A 26,841-nucleotide genomic window follows, 5' to 3' on the forward strand; every position below is an offset into this window, starting at 1 on the left:
TAGTTTGGCTGTTGTGGACATTGCTGCTATAAACATTCGGGTGCACATGCCCCTTCAGTAACTACATTTGTATCTTTAGGGTAAATACCCAGTAGTGCGATTGCTGGGTCATAGAGTAGTTCTATTTTCAACTTTTTGAGGAACCTCCATACTGTTTTCCAGAGTGGCTGCACCAGCTTGCATTCCCACCAACAGTGTAGGAGGGTTCCCCTTTCACCACATCCTTGCCAGCATCTGTCATTTCCTGACTTGTTAATTTTAGCCATTTCGGCTGGTGTGAGGTGATATCTCATTGTGGTTTTCATTTGTATTTCCCTGGTGTTGAGTGATGTGGAGCACTTTTTCATGTGTCTGTTGGCCATCTGGATGTCTTCTTTGCAGAAATGTATCTTCATGTCTTCTGCCCATTTCTTGATTGGATTATTTGTTCTGTGGGTGTTGAATTTGATAACTTCTTTAAAGATTTTGGATACTAGCCCTTTACCTGACATGTCATTTGCAAATATCTTCTCCCATCCTGTCAGTTGTCTTTGGGTTTTGCTGTTTCCTTGGCTGTACAAAAGTTTTTGATCTTGATGAAGTCCCAATAGTTCATTTTTGCCCTTGCTTCCCTTGCTTTTGGCGATGTTTCTGGGAAGAAGTTGCTGTGGCTGAAGGCAAAGAGGTGCTGCCTGTGTTCTCCTCAAGGATTTTGATGGATTCCGGTTTCACATTGAGGTCTTTCATCCATTTGCAGTCTATTTTTGTGTGTGGTGTAAGCAGTGGTCCAGTTTCGTTTTAATGCGTGTGGCTGTCCAATTTTCTCAACACCATTTGCTGAAGAGTCTGTCTTTTTTCCACTGGACATTCTTTCCTTCTTTGTTGAAGATGAGTTGACCATGAAGTTCAGAAACATTTCTGGGCTCTCTATTCCATTTCATTGATCTATGTATCTGTTTTGGTGCCAGTACCATACTGTCTTGATGATGACAGCTTTGTAATAGAGCTTGAAGTCTGGAATTGTGATGCCCTGATTTCTAGTTCAACATTCCTCTGGCTATTCGGGTTTTTTATGGGTCCACATAAATTTTAGGATTATATGTTCCATTACTTTGAAAAAAACTTGATGGTATTTTGATAAGGATGCCATTAAAAGTGTAGATTGCTTTAGGTAGCTAGACGTTTTCACAATATTTGTTCTTCCAATCCATGAGCACGGAATGTTTTTCCATTTCTTTCTGTCTTCCTCAATGTCTTTCATGAGTGTTCTATAATTTTCTGAGTACAGATTCTTTGCCTCTTTGGTTAGGTTTATTCCTAGGTATCTTATGGTTTTGGGGTGCAATTGTAAATGGGACTGACTCCTTAATTTCTCTTTCTTCTGTCTTATTATTGGTGTTTGGAAATGCAGCTGATTTCTGTGCATTGAGTTTATATCCTGACATTTTATTGGATTCCTTGTATGAGTTCTAGCAGTTTAGAGGTAAAGTCCTTTGGGTTTTCCACATAAAGCATCATATCATCTACAAAAGTGAGAGTTTGACTTCTTTGCTGATTCAGATGCCTTTTATTTCTTTTTGTTGTCTGATCGCTGAGGCTAGGACTTCTACTATGTTGAATGGCAGTGGTGATAGTGGACATCCCTGTTGTGTTCCTGCCTTAGGGGGAAAGTTCTCAGATTTTCTTCATTGAGAATGGTATTTGCTGGGGGTTTTTCATAGATGGCTTTGATGATATTAAGGTATGTACCCTCTATCCCTAAACTGTGAAGAGTTTGATCAGGAAGGGATGCTGTACTTTATCAAGTGCTTTTTCTGCATCTTCTGAGAGGATCTAGTAGTGAATTTCTTGTTTCTCACCCATCCCTTCCCATCCTACAGCCACCGGAGATCACTGATTCCCTGGGGTTCATGGCTTTGTTCTCTGGTGGGGGAAGAATCCAGTGTCCATGTCGAGAAGGACGTTCTGATTCAAACTAGTGTGTCTTGACTGGGCATGGGCTCCAGGCTCCTGTGTGACAATGCAGGCAGGCGCTAACTGAGAGAGGGAGTTTCTCCCTCAGGGGCTGCCTATCCCCAAGGTCACTCCTGCATCTCTGAAAGGAAATGAGAGGAAGGGAGAGGTAGGGGGGTGCTCCTGGGAACCTGGAAAGGAAAGCAAACCCATTCCTGATGCTCAACATCTCTCACCCAAAGGCATTCTGGAGCACACCAGAGTCTCCTGGAGCATGGGTGAGCTCACCGCCCTGCACAGGCCCAGGGACTCACCCAGCGACTCCTGCAGCAGCAACTCATCCCCACTGTGCTGAGAGCTCGGGACTCAGGGCAGTCCAGCCCTGTGTCCAGGCACATGCAGGGAAAGTGTGGGGAAGAGAGAGTCAGCCTCACCATGTCTGGTCCGAGAGTCCTGCCTCTCCAGGCCACGGACGGAGTCCCTGCCTCTCTAGGAGGGTGTCCAGCCCGAAGCCTAAGCTCAGCACAGAAGCCACACTGACCAGCACATGTCCATCAGCGCAAGGTCATCAGCTCTCCTCCATGAAGGAGTTGTGTCCAGGCAGGATGGAAGTTTCCAGAAGAGCCCGAGTGTGGAAAAAGCAATCCCACGCTGAGCTGGGCTGGAGGTCTGTCCTCTGTGTGACTCAGCCAGTGCAGGGGCGGCTGTGGTCTGCAAAGGCCCGCCGTGGACCTCAGAGCTTGCAAGACGCAACCACAGGCTTATTTCCTCTGCTTGTGGGTGTGAGAAAGGAGGAGCCTGCTGGGGGCTCCCTCCTGGGCCCTGCGCCCCACCCCAAGCTGGGGTTTGCACAAGCAAACAGTTCTCACCTGAGAGGGCTCACCCAGGGCTGGAGCGATGGGACAGGGGCACAACCGACTTGGTCCCCGTCACCCTGAAGGGACCAGGGGACGAGCTGCCCAGATCTGGACTCTATCTGAGGAGTCTCTGCCCACAAGGCTCAGGGACGGCCGTGGAAGGGATCTCCCATCACTGGGTGGGAACGGGGGACAAGGCAGTGCCGAGGGCTCTCTGGTCTGAAGGGCAGAGAGCAGTTCTGGGGGAGCCCAGACTGGATGCAGTGATCGCTGGAGGCCACACACTGGGATGGGACAGCAGCAGTGACACGGGATTTCTCAGAGTTCCTTGTTGGGACTCCAGACCCTGACTCTTGCTCTGCTGGGTGACCTCTGGCAGGAGGACCAAACCCTTAGGACTCGGGTCTCACATCCATAAAATGGGTTCAACAGCCAACAGGCTGACCACCTAGAGTGCAGGGCCCCGGGCCAGTCCTGGGGATCCAGCCAGAGGATCTGAGGGTCTGAGCAGCTAAGGGAGAACCCAGTGGGCAGGGAAAGGGGCACCAGCTGGGGATTAGTGGTGGAGCTGCTCCCCTAGGGTCCATGGGAGGCCACGGTGCTCAGAGGTTATAGGAACGCATGGAAGAGGAGGCCTGACCTGACCCTCCATACATGCCCAAGGCCCTGGGTCGCTGAGCTTGAGGCCACAGGCCCGTGTCCCTCTGCAGTCCTGCCTATGTGTGAGCCCAGGCCTGGCAGAACCTCACAGGGAAGGGGGGCTATGGGGCCGCTCCTGTGGATGTGGGCTTGGTCCTGGGGGGTGGGGAGGGCAGTGCCAGCCCTAGGCTGCAGACAGAGCCCTGGGGACCAGCAGTGGGGACATGCCCTGTGTGCATGGGGTTTGTGGGGATGATGCTTCCCAGGAGTGCTTTGTTCTTGGGCTCCTAGCTTCTCACTGTGACACCTGACAGTGAGGTTCCTAGAAAATCATAAAGGAGATGTGACTTGTGGGATGGTATAAAGACAGAGGACAGGCCCAAAGCAGGAGAGGCCCCATGTCCTTGGCTCTAGGAGATGACTCTGTGCCTGGCCATTGGCTGACGCTGGCGAGCAGGGAGCTCCAGGCTGAGTGGGAGCCCAGGGACAGAGGACAGGGGTCCTAGGGGTGCAGGCTGGGGACAGGAAACCACCAGGCTGGTTATGAGCACAGGGTTGGGGTCTCTCCAGCACCGGGCCTCCTAGAGGGGGCCTGTTCCCACACTTACTCTACAGTTATCCCCTGAGCACCCCCTGCGGGTGCTGAGCTAACATGAGAGATGGGAGTGGGTTACCCTAGGCTGGACAGTGAGGTCCCAGAACTGATAGTCAGCCCCGCCCCTGGGGTGCGGAGAAGCCTAAGGGCTCTTGTGAGTGAAGAAGTTTTCCTCCTCCTCTTACGTCTATATTCTGGATGTTTCCTTGAAGCAGAATCGGTCCACACTGAGCCAGCAGGGAGGCAGCAGGCCATGGGCGCCTGCTCAGAAGACCCCCACCTGTGCGGGGCCTCCTGGCTCCTGCGATTCACCGGCCTCCTCCTCAGTGAGTGGCCCGGGCCCCCTGGGAGGGAGGCCGCCGGGTGGGCAGGGAGGCAGGAGCTCCCGGGCTGGCTGAGGTCTGTGCTGAAGAGCCAGACGGAGCAGCCCCGTGGTGACGGAGCACACGCGGTGCGCTGGGTTAGAGCCCCGGGGTGGACAGAGGGAACAAAGGGAGCTTTGGGCTGAGGCCAGGCTGGGAACCCCGACCCGGCTGCCTGGAAGGGAATCCCCTCTCCCTCCCGGGGGTGAGGCCAGGAGACCCAGGAGCCTCCTGTGGTGAGGGATGGAGGAGACAGAGGAGCGGCTGCGGGGGACCCGGGGTGGGGACGGACATCCCCCTGCGGTGCACAGGGACCGGCAGCCTCTGCAGCTGCCCTGTGCAGGAGGGGCCGACCCAGAGCCCCCGTCTGAGCTGGAGGGGCCGCGCTAGTCTGGCTCCTTGGGCAAGATGAGGCCCCGAATCCAGTGACATTCTGTTTGCAAGGGAAGGTAAGAGCCCCCAGAATTCAAGGGTCTGCGCCCACCTGCTGTGTGTAAGGGTGAACCGGGAACAAGACACTGCTGACCTGGGCTCCGAGTCGGGGTGTCCTGGGGGTCAGGATGGAAGCAGAAGCGGTCCCAAAAGGGAACTGAATGACTGTTTTAAGGAGAGCCCGATTTTCCGTTCTTACTTCCTCAGAGACCATCTGCTTCCGTGTAATAAATTAAGTAAGAACCAAGGAGAAAATACTAAGCTCTTGATGTTCTGAATTCTGCAGACCCCATGGAAAGCTGTTATTTTCTGTAATGTTTGCTGTGAACACACCAGCCACTCCGTGCCTGCAGGATTCTAAGGCATTTCTGGGATCCCAGGACATTTGCAAACAGGGAGATAAATCATTAGAAAATGAGTTTTGTGGGCACCTGGGTGGCTCAGTGGGTTAAGCCACTGCCTTCGGCTCAGGTCATGATCTCAGGGTCCCGGGATCGAGTCCTGCATCGGGCTCTCTGCTCAGTAGGGAGCCTGCTTCCCTCTCTCTCTCTCTCTCTCTCTCTCGCTGCCTGCCTCTCCGTCTACTTGTGATCTCTCTCTGTCAAATAAATAAATAAAATCTAAAAAAAAAAAGAAAGAAAGAAAGAAAATGAGTTTTGCAAGGCTTGGAGACCATGTTAACAGGGTAACTTTCTATCAACAATTGTGGGCTTTCCACTCTTTTCAGTGTTATTTAAATGGAGACATACGGGAAATTATATAGTTTCCTCCATTAATGTCTAGGTTGGAAGATTATGTAAGAGAGAGAGGAACTAAGGGAGGACTGTAGGGAAGAAAGAAAGAGAGAAATGGACAAAATGTTATGTTGATGGTTGAAAGTCAAATTTCATCTAATTTAAATAAACTCAGGCTCTCTTGCTCACGGCACCCGCCCCTGACCTTCTGTCCCTCTTTGGCATCAGCACCTTCTGCAGATCTGAGCACTGTCGTGTCTTCCTCCTGTCCTGAGTGGGCTTCCAGCTTCTGGGCCACTCCTCCCCCGCAGCCTGAGGGCTGAGTTTCCTCTGTCCCGGGTTCCCCCCTTTCCAACAGGGGCCGGTTAACCCTCAGGTAGCCCTGCGTCCCTGCCCTGCCAAAGCCCACCAAGTACTTGAGTCCCCTCTCCTGATACAATAGCTGGAGGTGAGACCCCAGATCTGCTTAGACCCCACTGACCAGACAGCAGTGCTGGGAGGAGGGAGCCCTGCACAGGGCAAGTGGCGGGCAAGAGGATGGCAGGGGGAGGGTGCATGGCAGGTTTCTACAGGGGAGCCACTGAGCTAGGGAAGAGGGGAGCCAACTCTAGGTCTGTCTCTGCCCTGGGTGACTCAGGACAATTGTCTCCCCAAGGAAGGCCTCCTCTGTGAAAAGTCCCCTCAAAGCCCCTCCAGCTGTGACATCCTGGGATGGGGGTCTCCCCCTGGACAGAATTGACCTGTAGCTTCTCTGAGGCCTCTGCTTTGTGTGTTCCTCCTCTCCTGTCCTCGTCCTGTGTCCTGACGGGGACGGACTGTCGGGGAGCCTGCTTGACCCCTTGAGAAACCAGAACCCGGGACCACCTGTGGTCACCTCCTCCGGCCTCCAAGGAGGGGTGGGCAGATGCATCTTGAGGCTCCCTGCAGTCCTCGGGCCCTCTGCTGCCTCTGTCTCTGTCTCTGCTGCTGAATGGGGTCTCCCACGCTCCAGCCCCAGTGTGTGGACCCCGGTGTGTGGATTCCGGTGTGCATGGCCCGCTCAGGACAGCGAGCTGCCGCAGGGTGGGGAGGAGGTATGGAGCAGCTGCTCAGGAACAGCCTGGCAGGAGCCGCACGGTACTGCCCGTGCTCGGCAGAAACACCAGTGTTCGTGTCCTTGTCCAATGGGACAGACCACTCTGACACACACGGTGACACTGAGAGTGAAAGTGTGGGCTCAGAATTCCTGGGGAGCAGCCCCCAGGCAGGTGCTGTCCTGGGGGCAGATCTGCTGTCCCTCAGGGAGCCCCTGTTGGAACAAGGGCGGCTTCTCTGACTCGGGGTTGCCATCCTGTGTGCACCACACTCTGCGTATTTGCGCACGAGATGGGCCCTGGCCCTGGACTGGGTGGGGACGCGGGTGTGACGGGACACCATCATTCTGTGCATTAATTCATGAGGAGCCGCCAGGCTCCTTCACAGGAGAAATGTTCCTTAAATATAATGTGACATAATTTTCTCTTATCAGTTTGGCAAAGGGCAGAAAGCCTGATTACTGTGTGCCGGTGGGAACCTCAGCATTATTGGGGGGAGAGCTGCCAGGGTCGCTCTCAGGAGGGCGAGGAGCAGGGTCTGTCAGAGGCTGAGATGGAGCTGCCTTTGGTCTAAGACCCACTAGTGGGTTATCCCAGTGTCAGCACACCCACGGGTAATGTCCACACCACCAAGTGTGATGTACGCACACCCACGTGTGGCGTATATGCAGCTGCCTGTGGTGTGTACACTCATGTGTGGTGGATACGCAGTCACGTGCGACCTATATACACACAAGTGTGGCATGTATAGCCCAGCGTGTGCTGTAGACACACCTGTGTGTGACACGTATGCCCCGTGTGTGACACATATGTCCCCGTGTATAACATGTGTGCTCTGCGGGTGACATGTGTGTCCATGTGTGAAACATGCATGTTTCATGTGTAACACGTGTGCCCCGTGTGTAGCATGTGTGCTCTCATGGGTGGCTCATATGTCCCCGTGTGTAACACGTATGCCCCATGTATGATGCACATGTACCTGTGTGACTTCTGTGCACAGAACAGGACAGATACGCCCCTGCATTTGACTCCGTACGTCCTTGTGTGCAGAGCCGCCAAACCCAAGCTGCTCATTGGAACTGTTGGCAGGAACCAGAGCCATCTGACTTCCCGTTATACGTGGAGGGAACTAGAGCCCCACGTGCGGCCGAACAGCGGTTCATGAGACTTCCCCGTGTGCAGACGCAGGCTAGAGGCTAGGCTAGAATCCCTTCTGGTCCCGAGCCGTGCAGAGAAGGGGGGGAGCAGAGCAGCACAGGTGGTGTGGGGTCTGGCAGGTGGAGACACACGTAGGCACCTGTCAGTGCAGAGACCCCCGAAGGAGGGACACATGGGAACCTGGAACAGCAGCAGCCTGTGGGAAGGGCAACGCACAGTGGGGCTCAGAGGTCGGGGAAAGGCTGCATTTCCATGTCTAGTGCCCTCCTTTACTGCAATGTGGAATCTGCTTAATATTTAAGACAAAAGCTGCTGAGTGCAGCTGAAATGCAACCTTCTCACCTCGGAAAGGGGACGACACTCCGCACCCGCCTGCGTCAGGGGGTGTCCTGGGATCCTGAGATGCCCAGAATCTGATGAAGCAGTAAATGTAGGGAAAGGGCCTCACGTTCATGGGGAGCCTGTAGTCTCTGGTGAGCGAGCGACAGGTGGGCCAGGTATCTGTAAACTCCCCACACCCTAACACAGTGATGAGACGACAAGGAAGCAGTCACTGTGGGGACTTTCTCATGATCATCACATTTAATCCTTGCAGGAGCCCCGTGGACACGCTCACATCTCATCCTGGTGGTTCCCATGTGGGAGCTCCAGGCTTAGACACTTTAGAAAATAGCCCAGGGGCTGCTCACGCAGTGAAGGGAAGGTCTAGAATGTGACCCCAGGTGTGTCTCACCCCAGAGCTCACACCCTGTGACCTGCTGGCCAGGAGCCCAGGCAAGTCCTCAGGAGCCCTCACCGGGGCCACGTGGGGTGGGGGCAGCAATTCCTGGGCTCCCGCCTCAGTTTCCTGGGCTGCCGAAAAAGACAATGTAAACCCTTAAACAACACAATCTTTTTTGTCTCCTGGTTCTGGAGGCTGAGAGCCCAAAATCAAGGTTTTGGCCAATTCGCTTTGTGAAGAGAGGGAGGGAGCACTGTGCTGTGGGGACACATGGCACTTGTGTCCCGACGTGCTAGAGGGACTGGAGGGGTGCAGTGTGGCTGTGCCCGACTCTGTGGAGCCTGTGGGAGCCATGCCAGGACCTCACCCCTCCCTGGCTGTTGGCCAGAGGCTGCCCTCCGTCCCTCCCCATGGGGGTCTCTCCACGGGGCTGTCCACAACACAGCAGCGGACTTTGTCAGAGTGAGCAGGACACAGGGTGAAAACAAGATAAGGTCACACTCCTGTCGGACCTGCTGTTCCTGAGAGCTGTCCACCACGTTAGCGGCACTCTGCTCCTTAGAGGGAAGCCCTGGGGGGCAAACCCCCTCCAGGGGCAGGGCTTTAGGGCCTATGGGCATGAGGGGTCTCTGCGGCCCCATGAGAACTTGCCTATTGCAGAAATGCACTCGGTGTGGCCCCAAAATGTACTCTTGCCTTGGGTCTGAGACCTCCTGACATTCGTCCTCTTGCTGTCAGGGGTCAGGACACTGCAGGTGAGCAAGTTCCCGTGACCTGTTCAAGGGGACGTTCCACTGGGACCAGGAGGGATTCCAACATAGCCCTAAATTCGTGACACTCTCTTGCCTTCCCAGTCAAGGGGGCACATGGGATGGATTTCATGAAGATGGGTTCTAGGGTTTTCGCCTGTTTTCCCAATGAAAACCACTGACAGTTCTGTATCCTATGCCCTAGGTGTCTGCAGCTCTGTGACCCAGAGTCCTGGAGCCCATGGGTCTGCCCTGGACGATTCTGGAAACCCTCTTCCTCTGAAGGGGACTCTGGGAGCTTCTGTGTGGTTTCACATGATCAAAAATCCAGAATTACCTCCCAGATCCAAGCTGAAGAGTATTACTTGGGGCATTATAAATCAAAAAATCTACACACCCGTACTCCAAGTTAGTCCCGGGGGAGATGTTCCACGATGGGTCAACTTCCAGGACAAGTTCGAGAAGAAGGTCCATGTGCTCAACACAACGACCCTGAGGATTGACAACCTGACCCTTGAGGACAGTGGGCTGTACCGGGCTCAAGAGTCCTATACGGGAGGAAGACAATATGACCAGGATTTCCACCTGATGGTCTACGGTACATGGCGGCCCCTCCCCCAGTCCCACAGCTGATGCCCTTCCTCCGTCCCTCACAGTAACCGTGCACAACGCTTGCAGGATTCCTTCCAGACCGCAGCCTTCAGACTCGATCTTCCTTCCAGAAAATAGATGCTGTGAGGTCACCACAAATGCAGGCAGAGCTGAGACTCACACCAGGGATGAATCATGTCTGTGCTTCAGGCGGGAACATAGAATGGGGGTAAATGGGGATTTTGCCATAACACTCATTGTCCCCATAGGACTCGGGGTCCTTATGGTCTTATGGTCTTATTATCTAGTGTTGCTGTAACAGGTGACAGTACCTGAGTGGCTGACCACACCATCCCCCCGGGAGTCCTCCTGGGCTGTAGGTCAGGAGTCAGACCCCAGAGCCTCTGCCATGAGGTCCAGGTGTTGGCAGGGCTGTGCTCCTCTCTCTGGAAGCTCCAGGGAGAATCCACTTCTGTTCCTGTCCCCCCTTCTAGGGGCACCGACATCCCCTGGCTTCTGGCCCCTTCTTCCCCCTTCACAGGTGGCACTGGTGGGATGAGCCCCTCTGACACTGCGTCCCTCCCACCTCCTCTCCTGCTTCCTCCCACTTGTGAGGACCTTGTGATCACACGGGGCTTGTCTGGGGAATCCAGACCATCTCTAGTCCAGGGTCCGCTGGTTCTCAGCCTCAGTTCCCATTTGCCCTGGAACCTAAGATACCTGCGGGCTCTGAGGGTCAGCACATGGCCATGGTTGAGGGACACTTGTCACCTAGCAGGATCCGGAATCCCACATGTGGTTCTCCCCACCACAGCCCCCCGTCCTTCTCAGCCCCAGCCAGAGTCAGCTCATTCACAGACTCCACGGTCCAGCTCTGAACCTTGACAGATGGAGGGGAAGTTCACAGGGTAACCCCTCCTCAGACTCTCAGTGAGCAGCTGTCTCTCCCTGCACCCCTCCACCTGCCCCCATGCAAGGAGACCTCCTGCCCCAGAGAGAGAGTGGCCTTGCAGCCTCACAACCAGAGATTTCCAACTATCAGTCTGTCCCTTGTCTTCCCGTGTGGACCCCAAGCTCAGGGTATAATCCAACCACAACTCAGGGAGGCCATTCCTAGTGACTTCCACTGTGGTCAGTCCCAGGGGAGCCTGGGGCTTCTCTCTGGACTCCCAGAGCTGGCCACTGGCCGTCTGCACCACGGGCTATGCCGTCCCATGAACCATCCAAGCAGGAACAGTAGGGCTGGGTCTTGGAACTGGAAAATCCTCTGTCCCTGATTTCTTCTTCTAAGGGACACCCCATTGTCCTCAAATTATGGGGTTTGGGTAGGTGGGGTCCACATAATATCTCAGAGGACATTTGTAAGACGTGCTCAGTCGAGTGAAATCACATAGAGCTAAACTCAGTGGCTCTTTCCATTCTAGCACCTGCTGTATATTTGGGTCACTTCTCTGTGAACTGTAAAATGCAATCCCTGTCCTTAGTGGGAGGAAACCAGAGATTCAGGGAGAATCCACAGGAGAAAGCAGGAGCTGTGATGTTCTACACTCACCTGAGACTGTCCTCTTGTCCCTCCCGCCCCAGAGCCTGTGCCCCTTCCCCAGATCCGGGCCACAGTTCTGTCCCTCACACCAGGCTGGTGCAACCTCACCTTGAAGTGTGTCCTCACGAGAACCAGGGAGGACCTGACCGTGTCCTGGGAGAGCGAGTGTCTCCCCAGGGAGCTGGAGCAGAGACCGGCCCCAGGACCATCCCCCAACCCCTGGACACTGGCTGTGAACCTGCCCCTGAGCCAACCCAGCCCCAGCCTCACCTGTGTGGTCAGCAACCAGGGGGACCAGAAAACTGTCACCCTGGACCTTGGGGATGTCTGTGACCACGGTGAGTGCACCTGCCAGAAGGGAGGGGTTATACCGGTTCTCAGGGAACCCAGGGTGAGGGTTCTCAGCTTCTGTCCCCATGTTTATGTCACCCACTGCCACGTGGTCACCCCATCCAGGACTCTGGCAGGAACATCCAACCTGTGTCTGCCCTTTAATGTCACTCCCATGCTGCTCTCCAGCCATTACCCCTGCTGGTCCAGGCAGCATCTGGCAGGTACCTCTCCACACCCTCATCCACCCTTCCTTGTGTGTCCTGGGACGTTTTCAGGAAAAGCGAGTTGGGGGTGTCCGGGGTCTGTTCCACCCACCTGCTCGCCTGCATTCCCCATGCATCCCGCTCTCCTCCACTGCCAGCCTCTGCTCAGGCCCCTCCCTCTGCCCTCAGCCCTTCCAAGTCAGGAGTCCCCCACTCCCCACTGATTCCCATCCAGGGACCCCTCCCTGCAGCTGGCTCTGGGGGCCTGTGACCCGGGCAGTCCCACAGGGCCACTTGCGGGGGGCAGTCCCAGCATGGAGAGCGTTTGCACAGGGGCTCCTCAGCCTCGATGGCTCAGGGCCCTGCAGGAGCTACTGCTGTCCTGCCCTCACACCTCGTCTCCTCTAAGGAGCGGTCAGTGGCCCCACACTGGGAGCTGACGCTCTGGCCCAGGATTAGTGTCCTGTGCAGGCTGAACCCCTGGAGGGCAGGGGCCATGTCTGCTGATCTTTGAATGCCTGTCCCAGCCTACACCTCGGATCCGTTGCTCACAGTCAGTGTATCCCTGAGTGAATGAATGACTTAAATCCCCCTGTGCCCCCTCACTCCTCTACCCTGACCCCCTCCCGCTGCTGGGGAACCTGCTGCCTCAGTATCCCTGATACAAGAGGAAGCTCATGGCTCAGGGACACATGGGACCCACTGGAAACAGGTTCCTGCCTCCCTGTCATCTTCCCACCCAGCTCCACCAGCCTGGTCCCTCTCTGGCCTGCCCCAGTGGGGTGCCAGCAGCTCCAAGGACTGGAGAGTTGTCACAGCCATTCCTGGTCATGGCTCTCCATCCTGGGATCCCTCACCCATCCTGAATATTGGGCAATCTCCTACTCCTCCCTCAAGACTAGGTTTTCCCATCACCTCCTCCAGGAAGCCCTCCCTGATGACCTCGGGACAAGCTGTAGCTCTAGTGCCCTGGGATGGCTCTGGCTGGCTGCCTCTGGCATGTGTCAGCTCTCCCCCTGCTGAGGGGCTCCTGAAGGGCAGGCACCAAGTCAAGCTCCTCTCAGCACCCCAGCCCCAAGCAGGAGCTCAAGAACTGGCTGAGTGAGAGCCCCTGCCATGCTCCTCCCTCTAGAGCTTCTGACCAGATCCCTTCAGAGTCTCCATGTGCCTGGCAATGGGCGTCCTCAGTTCCCTGTTGCCTTAACCTTCCTCACACTTTGTGCGACAGAAACAGAACCACAAGGACAGACCAGTGCTGCCCACTTGTCCGGTATCCTGGTGCCTGTTGTGGTCCTGCCGCTGATCCTCGGAGCTGGACTGTACCTTTGGAAGAGACGTGGGAAAAAGAAGAAATTGGAGCCTGGGAGAGGCAGGTTACACTTCTCCTTCCCATGTCCAGACACCTCCCTCCCTCACTGGACCTTGGGTTCCTTTTCTCTTGCATTGTGCTGCTCAGGGAATGTCCCTGCAGGAGGCGGGCAGGTGTGGTCATGGCCATGGGGTCATGGAAGGGGAGGGTACAGGTTCCAGGCTGAGACTCAAGCTCCATCTGTGTGTGACTCAGGGGCAGGATCACAGGAGGAGCCCAGGGACCCGGATGGTGGCATCCACTATGCAGAGCTGAGCCACCAGGGGTCCAGAGACCACAGGGACAAGGTGAGCCTGGGAGAGGAGGCAGTCTGGGTTGTCCCAAGTCCCTCTGTTCCTGGGTGTGTGCCTGTCGATCCCAGTCATGTGCAGGCTTTTGTCTGCATGTATCCGTAACCCTTTACAGATAACAAGGTATTAACTAAGAAAATTCTCCTGGGGTCCATGCAGGGCAGAGTGCTGGGGGAGGTTATGTTAGCAGCCCTGTGTCTGTGTGGGTCCCTCTGGGGCATCAGCGGCCCTCAGGTGTCCCTGGAACCCTCTGTCTGCATTGCAGGGTAGGGGAGAACCACATCTAGAAGAGGAGAACTCTCTCACTACTGTCTACAGTGAGGTCCACAGGCCAGGCCAGGCCATGACCGCGTTTTAATGGGAAGAAGTAGGAGAATCCCGCCCTGGGGATACCTGTCTCGTGAGCATGACGCCCGCAGCTCTGGTCCTGCCTCTTCCACCTCTGATGGCTCTGAGCAGGACTGGATGGATCCAGCAGTACTTTCTGTGCTAAATCGTCATGCACAAGCTCCCCGTGAGACACACACGGTGGTAGATCAGGGGTAACTGAGTAAATAAATTGGTCCAAACCTGTTCCAGGAATGCTCAGCCTCTGCTAAGTGGCAACCCAGGATGGTCCCCACCTTCCCCTTCATCTGTACGACATCAAACTGGCTTTCAGACCCTCAGCCTCTGGGACAAACCGTGGAGAATCACAACATCCCCCCGGGCCCGTCTTGAGCACCCCCAGCCGTCAGTCCTGCGCTGAGAGCTCTTTACAGACAACGTGAATTCGTCATCGTCCCTGCTTGCTGAGGGCGGGCTCTGTGACCCACACTGTTCAGACATTCTGCTCGCTGCTAACTCACTGGGTCCTGGTGGACTCTCTGTGCGGTGGGGAACCTTGTGCCCACTTTACAGATCAGTAGAAGGAGCCAGAAAGACTGACTCTGCAGGCCGCATGGCTGGGAGCGCCGGAGTCAGGACTCAGCCCAGGGAAGGGAGCTCCAGGCCCGTCTCTCCAGGCCTCGGCTGGCTGTCCCACGTCCTGGCCAACCTCCTTCTATCCTGTCCTGCTGGCCAACGGTCCAGCCTCCTACTGCTCAGCACAGGCAGAAGTTTCTAGTTCCTGACAGTGAGCTTTAACTGACTGCACAGAGTGACACCCATGTCCCCCTCTCTGCTGTCCCCACGCAGGATGCGGAGCTCCTTGGAGCTCAGTGAGGACTTTCCCCTACATTTCGGGGCCCTTCTCTGGGGACGTGTCGTCTCCTGCGTGCCTGCGTGCCTGTCTCTGGCTCATCCCTCTGACCCTGCCGGCTCCTCCCCTGCAGCCCTCACCCACTCCCCATGTTGCCCCTGCTCCACACCTGAGCCCGCACCTTGGCCTCACCTCACAGGGACCCTTAGAACACCAGGAGGTGACCCCCCACGTGACACCGTTGATGTCCCTTTCCTGCTCCAACCCCCTCTCCTCACGTTCCCTGACTGCCTCTCCCTTGGACCCAGGCCCACCTGCCGTCCTCCCAGACTCTCCGCCGTCCCCCCAGGGCTGCTCTTCACTCACAGGGTGGTGCTTCCCAGGGTTCGGGCAGGACCCTTCCCATCCCCCGTGTCCTTCTCTCTCTGGGGCCCCAGCTCCTGGGGTTCAGGGACCAGTCACACCGCTGATGCCCAGGAAACCCTCCCCACCCACGCCCTCTGCTGAGCCCCATCGCTGACCCCCAGCCCCACTGGCCACACCCTGCCCCTGTGTCCTCCTCTGGCCTCTCTCCCAGGGTCACATTCCCCACTTCCCTTTCTGTAATACCGGGGACCTGGTGAGAAAGAACACGAGCTCCTCTCCTGCAGGAAGGAAATCAGAAGCTGTGATCACGTGTGTAATCAGGCAATAAAAGTGCAGGAGTGGTGCGGGGGTGTGGGAGATGTTCACCCGATCCCAGGGAAATACTGTAAGTTCTCCCCTTGGTAAGGGACATTTTCTCTCCTCTATGCTCTACCACCATTCCCCCAGGTGACAAAGAAACCTGCTGTTGGCCTGAATTAGTAATTCAAACAAGACAAAGTATGTCTCAAATGCCCCTTCCTCTCCATCTCACAGCTGAGCCTAGAGATCCACTGGAAGCAGGTAGATCTCCTGAGATCAGAGGAAAGTAGAGAAGCTTCTCATCCCGAAAACCTCCGTGTCTGCACAGGAGTGCTCACACACACACACACACCAGCCTCCAGCCGTGCAGCTGTCTGGTCAGAACTAGGGCTGTCCCACAAACATGCAGATCACAGTAGAAAGGAGGACTCGAAGTGTCAGAGAACATTGTCCCATCTGGGTAGCTGGCAGAGCAGGGCTGTGTCCCTGAATCGTGTGGTCCATTTCTGAGCTCAGCTCTGTTCCCTTCGGGGTCCCTACAGCTCACCCTTGCTGGTGGGTGGGGAGCAGGGAAAAACCACATCCCGTTCCGGGCACTGGGAAGCAGGAACTCCAGGAGGTGGTGATGTTGTCATTAGCCACACAGCGCATGGTGGGTGACAGACGATTGACATGATTCCTATTCTCAGTGCAGTCTGGACAGTGAGGGAGTGAGGACTGGAGGTGAGTGCACAAGGCCACGGTACCCCCCACAGAGCCACACGGGGCTCCCTGCCCCCCACACCCCATCCCACCCTCTCACCCATTCCATGGACCTGGACTGAATCCATGTTAGTCCTCCCCCCGACCCTGGCAGCGCCCCCTGGGCCCCTGAGCTTTAGGCATGAGGAGCCGTGTGCAAGGACAGATGTGCACCTGCTGCGGCCCTTCAGGGGAACCTCTTGCTTCCCTGTCACCAGGTCCCTGCGGAGGAAGGAGGACAAGGAGTGGCTTTTCCTATACCCCTTTCCAGCTGCCCCTGCTGGACTGAGGCTTCCTGGCACCTGGAGGCTCAGCCAGGTCTGGCTCTGCCCACAGCCTGCTTGGAGCTGGACTGGAGCAGTCTGCGACAACTAGCCCGGGAGGACACCACGGACATTTGGATCTAGACGATGGACAGAAAATTGTTTAAAACCAAGCTGATCCGTTCTGAATATTTAAATGACTTTTCCTTTTCCTTTTTAAATCTGAGCAAAGAGACTTGTAAAAACCATATCAGGTGTGCATCCTGGTACATTGCTTGGGGGGCTACACGTGGGACCGGGAGATAAAGTAGCTGTGAGAAGCTATGGGTGCTGCTCTGGATGTCCAACAATGAGGCTCCTTGTTTTCAGAGGCTCAGTGTGTCCCTTGGAGCCCAATTCGCATCTTGAACTCACGACCTGAGATCAGGACCTGGCTGACATCAAGAGTCAGACGCTCAACCTACTAAGCCACCCAGGGGCCCGACTGTCTTTTTCTTGAGTCATGGAGGATTACACTGATTCTGTGTGTCTCGGGTTGTTGGGGGCCTCACGCCCGGTGTGGGGCTTGAACTCATGACCGTGGGATTGAGACTCACATGGCCCGTGGACTGAGGCAGCCTGGCACCCCCGCTAGTTACTTCGGATTTTATCCAGATGTGGGGGCTATCGTGAGATTCTGGGCTTTATAAACACCATCTGGGGATGGAGCTGATTTGTCTCTGTGTCGGACGCCCCCCGTCTGACCAGTCCTGCCTCACCTTCTGTGGGTGCTGGTCCCCCGTCGGTGACTTCATAGCCTGCGTTACGGCGCTCGGGTCCACGGCACATGGGTGTCATTCAGCACATAGCCTGGGACTCGGGTGGTGGATTATGTCCCAGGTCAGGTGTCAACGTCTCTGTGGCTGTTCCTCAGCTCTGTCCTCAGCGGTGCCGTTCGAAGGCAGACTTAGGACTTGTGATGGGGATCCTTTTCTTGCTCTTTCTTTTCTGAGATTTCCCTGTATCTTTTGGCTGCGTGGAGCCCTAGCTAGAAACCCAGGGCTCTCCGGATGTGATAGCTACACTTCTTCCCACCGACCCCTCCTCCCCCATCCTCCCTGTATGCTGGGATAGACTAGACAGACTCCCCCAAGGTGAGAGGAGTGAGAGGAACCGGAAGACACGAGGATTCTTCTCACGCTCTGTTGGCCACGGGGCTCCTTTCTTACTTCCCACTTCTCTCCGGGGCTGTAGACGCTCTGCAGTTGTCTCTCAGGCTTCGTGGGACACTGAACTCGGAGGCTAGCCCTGGGGCCAGGGAGGTGGTAAGGAGGCCCTGGAATTGCTCCCCACACTCTCTGGCTCACCAGGAGCTTTTTTTTTTTTTTTTTTTTAGTTCTTTCTGAGGTTATGCTCTGTGTTCTAGCCACGCCGTTTGGGGACTTGGCCCATCAAGAGGTCAAACCAGAAAGCAAAAGAGGAAAGGAAAAGCCCCTGAAACTCACGTCCATCCTGGGTCTCCTGGTTTTGACTTCCTCCTTCCCCAATCCGAAGTCTGCGCACTTTTCAGAGTCCTCACGTACTTGCTTTTTTGTTTTGTCCAAGGTTTTTGTTGTAATCACTGGGAGAAGTGGGCTATAATAAGCGACTGTAGTTGACTTGCCCCAAACCTTAAATTTATATTCTGAGAATCACAAAATTCATTTGTTTCAGAAATTTGGAAAAACCAGAAAAGCTTAAAGAAGTTTCAGAGAAATTATCTATAGCTGCACTATCTAGTAATAAGCCGTTTTCACTTTTTCCTCTAGTTTTTTTCTCTGCATATTTTAACAAGATGAACACCATAATGGAGATGATCTTTTCTTTTACCTGGTATTTCTGTTGAACTGAATCTGCATCAGAGTATGTTTACACTGAGCACCTTCATAAAACCTGCATGTCTCTCACGTGCACCCGTCACACACTTAATCATACCCTTGGTATCAGACATACAGTTTACGTCACTGTGGCCATCTTTGTATACACCTTTTGTCTGACAACTTTTTCCAAACTCTTGATGTCACAATTCCTATCAGTGGAAATCAGTGTCTCCTTATCTGTCTGAAATAATATTTAATTAGTTTTGGAAGTGTGAACCAAGGTGCTTATATATAATTATCTTCTTAAAACTATTTCCAAAATGATACCATTTTTGATGGAGGACCTAGTGGGTTTGGTTGTGTTGAACGTTAGAGTTCATACTCGGAAAACCTGATTGAAGAAAATGTTACAAGTTTTTAATCCTTGGAGGAATGAATGAGTAGGTTAGTAAATTTTGATTTTTATCTTTGAAGATAAAATGGAATGGTGATGAAAAAATGATGTCAATATATGGCCGGCATGGTTTTGTATCTGTCTCAAGTGTGTGTTTATACAGAAATAAGGTCCACATTAGAAATACAGAAATTAAATAGGAATGACTGAGAAAATAAATTAACAAACTTGTATTACATCCTGACTAGTGTCTGATGGGTGCCTGCCCTCCCTGTTGGCCTTATATCCTGCAGTCTTGGTGACTTATGAGTCCCAGGAATTTTCTATAAATTCCCCAGGATATTCTATGCAGACATACATATAAAGAGTGTCCATGATGATCTTTGAGTAGAACAGACTGCCCTCCACAGTGTGGGTGGGCCTCACTCCATCAGTTGAAGGCCTCAGCAAGCGCAAAGACTGACCTCCCGTGAGCAAAGAAGAATTCGACCGCACACGGCCTTTGGACTGGAACTGAGGTATTGGCTCATCCTTGTGTCTCCTCTTGACGACCTTGGACTTGAACCCCAGCATCAGATCTTCTCTGCCTCTCAGCCTGGCTCACCCACCCTATGACCTGGCTCACCAACCTCTGTAATAGTGTGAGCCATTCCTTACAGCCCATCTCTCTGGATCTATAAGCGTCCTATACTGCTGGTTCCTGCAGAATCCTGACCCACAACACGTCTTTTCCTATATCCTTCCTGCTAACCCAGCTCCATCAGCACAGACTGGGAATGGCAGTTCCAGAGTGACCGGGCCCTTCAGTCCTGCGTCCAGTCTCCTGTCTGAGCAGCACCCATCTGAGTGCTCCTTGACCTTCCTCTTCTTGTTCCTGTTCCTACCCCATCCCAGCACCCACACTGAATGGCCCCACAGAAACCACATCACCTGCTGTCCACACCGGGCTTTGGTTTCCCCTTTGGCTGATTTTCCTGAGATCTTCTCTCTCACCATCATTTCTACCTACCTCTTCTCCCCACTCTCCCTGACTGTCCCAGTGAGTGTCACTTTTCCCTTCTTATTGTAGGGGTCCACACAGCTTGAAGAGCTCCCAGGCTACTTTCTGTCCCAAAGGGACCTCAGCAGGTGCTCAGCAGGACATCACACCCAGACCAGGATGCAGAGGGAGGACAGGTGTGGGGAGGAACCGAGCAGTGATGCCTGGACAGTTCTGTCCTTCCAGCTCCTCCGAGCTTCTCGGGACAAGAAGAAAGTAACACATATCAGTGCTGCTCATCAGAACAGATTTTCTGTGTAGAAGTTTTTTAATAAAATGAAGTTTCTAACAGTAAAGGTTTAGCCGGGAAGGAGAGAAATGTTGACAGACACTGACACGCATGTGCCCAGTGGCCGTGGGCTGGTTACAGCATGACTCTTCATTAGCTGCTCAGCCAGAGGCAAGGGAGGAAGGCTTGAGGCACTGGAGGTGACAAGTCCCTGAGAAGGCACTGGACACGTGGTCTCCAAGTGGATGAGTCCTGACCATCCATGCTAGAGGGTTGTGGGAAGGGAAACTGTATATCCCCATGATGCAGAAGATAAAATCTGGGTGGATGGGACCTGAGATGTCCATAAATCTCTCAGTGCATCTTGTTCCTTCTACTGCGTCCCCATCCAGGTGGAGCAGAGAGGGACTCAGATGTTTCTGGCCCTTCTACTCCCTGTCATCTCACTCCCTTCTAAACCTCCACAATCATGGGCATTAGTGGAATAGACCAGATCTTGGGTCATGTTCAACTCTCCTCCAGGGGAGACTCTCCAAGACTGTATGTAGAGTTCCTGCTTTCCTGATATCGATGGCAAAAGGGAGCAGATAGAGTCTGTATGAGGAACGGTCTCTCCTCTTCCTGCTTCCCTTTCTCAGCTGCTCCCTGTGCTGCTCACAAATGCTGCTCAAGCTCATGGGGGTCCTTCATTTCAGTGTAATTTCTCCCTCACAAGCCTGCAGGCAGTTTGAGGGCAGAATCGTCCCCTTGTTCTCTGTCCCATCACCTGTGACGTGGACAGAGCTGCTTCCTGGTACCTGTTCAATACTTGTTGGTAGGAGATGAGAAACATTTGCTCAGAAATCATTTGTCCCTCATCTGGGCTGCTAGGAAAGCCCACCCAGGGCCCCACATCAACCATGTGAAGTTGAATGTCATTGTCCCTGCAGATGACCTACCCTGAGATGCCCACATGGTTCTGCCAAGACAAGCTCCAGTGTCTCCTATGTTTGGACCCGCTCAGTGTGCCTCCAGCCACGGACCTCAGCTGTGCTGGGATCCTAGTTGCTAAGATCATGTCTCAGTCCATCTACCTTCATGCTGACCTCCATGGGGATTCCATCACCATGATATGACCAATGAGAAGGAAGTAGCAGACATACTACATGTCCTGGTATGCAGAAGAGCATCAGAAAATTGATTATAAATCCCATGATAATCAAGGGTCTGGACATTATAGTAAAGGTTCTAGAGGTCCATTCTTTGGGGAAGCATCAGCATATAACTTCAAAATTATCTCATGTCTAGTGAGTAGAGGTGACCTGGATCTGGATAGTCTTGGACTCCTTGTGGGGCAGCCGGTTCCCCTCCCAGACCCTGATGCTCCAGGTCAGCCGCTTCCTGGAAAGGGACCAGATCAGAGGGACAGCTCCGGGGTGGGCTTTGCTGGGGCTCAAGGAGGCAGGAGTGAGGGAGAGAGGTGGGCAGCAGGGGGCTTGCTGGTATCCTGATTTCTCCAAACTCTAATGGTTGAGGGAGGGAAGGGGGTATTAGGGCCTGTCTGGGATGCCTTCACATCCCCAGGATGGGGAAACCACCCTCAAACCTCCCTTAGGGATGGCAGGCTTTGTCCTGCTTGGGAGCTGAGGTTGAGATCACCAGTAGCTCAGAGTCTCACTTTCCAGAGTCCTGCTTTGTCGGCGGAGCTCTGTCTACAATCAGGCCCTTGTGTGCACCCTTCCCCACTCCCCAGCATGCTTGTGTCCCGGCTCTCAGCTAAGGAGAATGTGTGTGTGAGTGAGGGGCCAGGACAGCCTCCCAAGGCCCCTGCATTGAAAACAGCTGGGCTGTGACACTGTCTGCAGGGGACTGGGGGCAGGGTAAGGGAACCTTCCCTTCCTATCTGGGGGTGACCTTTCCTATAGCTGTTTCCAGGCTCTTGTGGTGGAAGGGGGTCTCCTGCAGGATGCCTCATGTGAACCAGGCCCTGACTTGGGGTCCTGGACCTGCCCTTGTCCCCAAAGCTCTTCACAGTGCAGAGAGGGGCTGAGCTCTGCAGTCAGACTCACTGGGTCACTCATTTTGCTTCTGCCTCACATTGATGGGCAGACTCTGGTTGTGGTCACAGAGAGTTCGCGCACTTTCCTGTGCTCCCACTTCCCCCACGCCCCGGCCCTTCCACACCGACGCAGACACTGAGGGAACCTTTATAAAAGCTCAGGTCCCCTTCGCCCATCAGTGAGAGAAATCACACACCATGGTCTCTACCCAAGCCAAGGGCAGGAGCACAGGACGCGCAAAGACGAGACGGATCAGGTGCAGGAGCCCGAGAGATGGTCGTCCTCGCAGGTCCACGCACAAATGCAAATGGAACATTCTGGCCACCCCGTTTGCCTGTCAAATGAACACACCTGTGCTGTGGTGTTGAGAGTCCCGAGTGCAGTGACAGGGCAAGAACAGGCTCTCTCCTGTTTATGGGCCAATGTCCCCTACCTCGGGGTCAGCCCCGGGGCAGCCACAGGAAAGACTGGACCCCAGCCCTGAGCTCTCCAGGTGCCTGTGGGGGAAGCTGTGCGAGCAGCGCCCCCTGGTGGAAGGAGCCGCAGCGACAGCCGCCTGCACCCAGGGCTCCCAGCCTCACCTTCCTGGGCCATGGGGGGCAGGTCTGTCCTGAACACGTGAAGAGAAGACAGCGCAACCCTGCCCCAGGCCCAGGCCAGCTCTGCTCCGGCCAGAGACAGGTCTGAAAAAGGCTGTTCAGAAGCCAAGTTCTATCCTAGTGCTTTCCCCGTCCCCTGGTTTTCTTACCTGCAGCAGGGGGTGGGTTATGGGGCCGACTCTGAGGCCCTTCTGGCTCAGGCATCCTGGGATTCTAGGTCAGGATGGACCCGGTTGGCCCTTGTTACCTCTCTGACCTCCATCTCCTACCCGTCCTGCCTGGGTTCATAGATGCTCCAGCCACTCTGACCTCCTGCTCCTGGAACAATCCAGGCAGGTCCCAGCTAAGGACTATTCCATGGGCTGTCACCTGGGCCACGAAAGCGATTCCCCCATATGTCCATGATCACTCCTCACCTCCTTCAAGTATTTTCTCAGAAGTCTCCTTCTTGGGGAACCTGGTGTAACCTGGAAACCACACTCGCAGGTGCTGAGCCCCCCACCCTGCTCTTCCATCCAGAGCCCTGCTCGCCGTATGTACTGTGGTTCCCGCACACGGCCTTTCCCCATATAGGAGGGGAGGAAGGCAGGGAGGAATGCAGAAGGTTTGCTGGGTGCACTCATACGTGTGTGTGTGTGTGAGAGAGAGAGAGAGAGAGAGAGAGAGCACCTGGAGTGGGGCAGGTGCACAGTAGGAGCTCATGCACTGTTGGCAGAAAGATGAGTCCACCATTGAGGAAGGTCTGGGTCAGGGACTGATGTGTCCCCCCTAAACAGCTCACACGCAGTGCATGGATGGGGTCGTGCTACTGTGACCATACAGGGGTTCAGGGAAAGGAGCTTGTGGCCCAGGAGCTGCCCCGTGGGGACAGCAAGAAGGGGCAGAGGGCAGGTGAGGAGAACTCAGCACAGCTCGGCCACTGTCACTCAGCATGTCTACACACGGGCCCCTGATTTACCCTCATCAGTGATTCTGGTGGGATCCAGGGAGCATCAGCTGTGAGAGACAGTCCTCAACATGGGGTGGGGGCCGAGGTCAGATGAATATGGAAACACGACAGCCACATCCCTCCTGCGATGTTCACCGCCTGACTCCAGGGGAACATCAGTTTTATCCTTTCGTCTGAGATTCACAACATGTATGACCACGGGGTTCAGCTTCCTTCTTCCTTTTTTGGAGCAAAGTTCCTTTGGAGCTCCTGCTCCATCAGCATGAGCCATCGCCTACTCTGGGAAATGTCCACTAGAAGAGTGAACCCTGAGCCCAGCACCCACCCTTTGAGGCTCCCGCCAGCCTGCAGCGGGTCCTGGGTCTGGGCCTGCTGGGGCAGGGGTGAGGCAGGTGCTCACTGGGGCTGGTGGGGGGTGGGAGCAGCAGCCTCCTCTGGCAGGACCTCTGGGAACCAGGCGGTGGGAGGCCGAGGAGCAGAGCTCAAGTAGGTGCGACTCTGAGCCGGGACTGGGTCTAGATCACCTTCCGGGGATGAGACCAGACAGAGCCTGAGGCCCTTTGTCTGCGGTGATGCCCGTGGGAGGAATCCTAGGTTGCTTCGGGTGCGGTCAGTTACCACATCGGGGCTTAGTGTCCAGAGGAGAGTTGTCCCAGGTCCACCCCAAAGCTTGTGGAAGCAGAGTCGTCCTCCCATCCAGCAAACGTCCTTCTGCACCCACTCCTTGAAGGGCCCGTGGGACGCCTGAGGACACAAGAGGGAACGTGTGTCCTTGGCCTCAGGGGCCTCATTTCCTACGGGGACCCTGGAATGCCCCCAGCAGGACTGGACGCACAGTCAGGGAGGAGGGAGGTGTTGGTCCTGCGAGTGCTGTCCACGTTCATGATGCTCACGGGTCTGGGACACGGACCTGCCCACGGTCCTGGTATCTCAGTGGCCGAGCTCTCTGGCCATCACCCCAGGCAGCGTGGCCCGGCTCTGCCTCTTGCATATGGGCTGTCCTGGCTTCTCCCCTCTCCCCTCTGGGATTGTTCTCAGTGGACGGCAGATCAGGACCTGGCCGCTGCGGGATCCTGCTGTCACCCTGGTCTGCAGACGCCTGTCCTCAGAGGCCATCGTCTTAGGTCTTGGACATGTGACCCACCATCCCCCCACTCACAGGGTCCCTCTGGCCTGAATCAGGGAGCTGGAGGGGCCGTGAGGCACTGGGGTCTCCCTTCTCCACCTGTTTGCTCTCCTCCCTCATGCCGAGGTTCCCCTCTTCCCTGACCACCCCCCAGATGCCTGTGAGGGGAGACCTGGACACAACAAGGATCCCCAGGCTACCCCCTCCCGATCTGTCCTTCCCCCAGGCTGTCACTGCTATAAACTCTCCTGCACAAGGAGCCCTTTTTCTCAATGGAGGTGAACTTCAAGGCCACTCCCGGCCAGCTGCTGAGCCCCCTCGGAACTCGCTCCTGCAGACTCGGGACAGGACCCCCGCAGCACAGGGAGCGGCGTCCTCCGGTTACAGCTGCCAGCCCTCCGTCAGGAGCAGAGACCCGGCCACAGGGCCGAGCCGCCTGTCTGCCCCTGCCCGCAGCTCCTCCCCGACCTGCTGGCTGCATGTGCCCAGCCGCCCCCTGACGGGGCATCCTGCTTCCCTCCTCCCAGGCCCCTTCCTGTCCTGTTTCCCTGTCCCTGGGCTGCTCCAGCTCCCGGGATGACAGACCATGCTCAGGAGCCTCTGGGTGGAGGATCCTCCCCCTCCCCTGAAAGGGTCTGTGCTTCTGCCTCCCGATAGCCTGTGCACCCCCCTAGGACAACGACTCAGCTTCCCCACGCGCTGCACACAGTAGGTGCTCATGACCTGTGTGTGCAGGTGAGCTGAGGTGGGAGGGCTCCTCTGCAGGGGTCTCTAGCGGCAATTCGGACCTCGGCCGCCAGGTGGCGCGGGTGCTTGCGCTCAGGGCCTGGAGGGGGGATGCTCAGGCAGGCTTGGGGGGCACAGGGGCTGTCCAGGGGGGCGGGCCCGCGGAGCCTCTCCCTTTGCTCCCAGACCCACCACACGGCCAGGTTGGGGTAGTCAGCGCCAGAGAAACAGAGGGGCAGGTCGACAGGGGGCCCAGGTACAGACATGAAGGTGCGGCCAGGAATCAGGGATTAGGAGCCCAAACGGGGAGATCCTCTGGTTGGGGGGGAGTGGGGAGAAAGGAGACAACATGGTGGAGACATCTGCGAGGAAGGATGGGGTGCCAGGGACCCTGAGGGCACTTCCGGCCTGGTCCCCACCTGGACCTCTCACAGCAGAGGCTCCTGTCTGTCTTCCCCCTCCCAGTTGTGTGACCCTGGGCAAGTCACCCGCCTTCTCTGTGCCTCTGATTTCTGCTGAGCCCAGTGAGGATGCTGATGGGACTGACCTCATCAAGCTGTTCACAGGATTAAATGAAAAACCACATGAATTGGTGATTAGCATTATGTACTCAGCAAGTAATATCTAATTTAATAGGTCGTCTAAGAGCCTGGCTGGCTCAATCGGAAGAGCGTGCAATTCTAGATCTGGGGGTGGCGAGTTCGAGCCCCACATTGGGCTCAGAGTCTAATTCAAGAAAATCAGTCTGAAGTTTGTCAGCTTAAATATTGAAAATTAACGACACAGAGGAAATAAATTGTTCTATGTTCTCTCGGGCAGAGAGCGCCTGATGACGAAGTTCATGTTGTATAGGTATGATTGAAAATTGATGCAAATGTTTCCAGAATGAGAGTCTCCCTCCCACCTGTGTGTCCCACAGCCCCTCTGCTCCAGGGCAGCCTGTCCTACCTTCTGTGTTTCTCCGAGTTACACTGTGTCTATAACCGCTACATTGTTGAAACGGCTACATTGTATCTATGCTGTGTCTACACTATCCAACGCGGATCCATCAGTACTTTATGTCCCACCGAGTACCATCAGTGCGAACATGTATCCTGATCTCAGGAATGTCCGCAGTGAGGAAACCTGAGCCCAAGTGTCCTTGACGAGCAGGAGCCATCAGTCCCCTCCCGTGAGCCCCTGCGGCAGCTGCTGGACCTCAGCCTCCTTCCCAGTCACGCCTGCGACTCTCCTGGTCTCATTCAAATTGCCCCCCACTCTGTGGTCTTTGTCCCCTCCCCTTCCTGCTCCTGGTTTAAGGCCTAACTCAGTCCATACTTGTCCCTCAGATTCCCAGACTGTTCCCTTGACCAGTCCTTATTAAAGGAGTCAGTCCCCGGAAGTGGCCTGTCCCCTCCTTCCCCTGCTGGAAGTTGACCCCCCAAGGGGAGGGCTCTGTCTCCCTCACCAGTGACCCCCATGGGGCGTCAGT

General features: G+C 55.2%; 1 protein-coding gene and 1 long non-coding RNA gene across 7 annotated transcripts in view; one reads left to right on the plus strand and one right to left on the minus strand.

Annotated features, from left to right (window-relative positions):
* Positions 1–16,631, minus strand: part of LOC125085885 (uncharacterized) — a 28,433-nt gene extending 11,802 nt beyond the window's left edge. Inside the window, exons 1-2 of the long non-coding RNA XR_007123028.1 lie at positions 16,276–16,631; positions 3,141–3,147 (exon numbers count right to left, since the gene is read on the minus strand). This is a non-coding gene — a long non-coding RNA (uncharacterized LOC125085885). The remainder of the gene's footprint in view (positions 1–3,140; positions 3,148–16,275) is intronic.
* On the plus strand, positions 3,982–14,834 carry LOC125085881 (SLAM family member 9-like). 6 transcript variants are annotated; one of them, XM_047704749.1, is made up of 6 exons: positions 3,982–4,349; positions 9,458–9,850; positions 11,428–11,724; positions 13,151–13,291; positions 13,487–13,578; positions 13,847–14,834. In XM_047704749.1, the coding sequence occupies exons 1-6, from the start codon at positions 4,088–4,090 to the stop codon at positions 13,937–13,939; spliced, it is 1,278 nt and encodes a 425-aa protein (XP_047560705.1). In that variant the 5' UTR covers positions 3,982–4,087; the 3' UTR covers positions 13,940–14,834. The 6 variants fall into 6 exon arrangements, with proteins under 6 accessions (XP_047560705.1, XP_047560707.1, XP_047560706.1 ...); XM_047704751.1 differs by having other exon boundaries at positions 13,852–14,834; XM_047704750.1 differs by having other exon boundaries at positions 13,157–13,291.
* Positions 16,632–26,841: the final 10,210 nt, after the last annotated feature.

This window comes from Lutra lutra, chromosome 15 (genome assembly GCF_902655055.1).
Source record: "Lutra lutra chromosome 15, mLutLut1.2, whole genome shotgun sequence".
Taxonomy (NCBI): domain Eukaryota; kingdom Metazoa; phylum Chordata; class Mammalia; order Carnivora; family Mustelidae; genus Lutra; species Lutra lutra.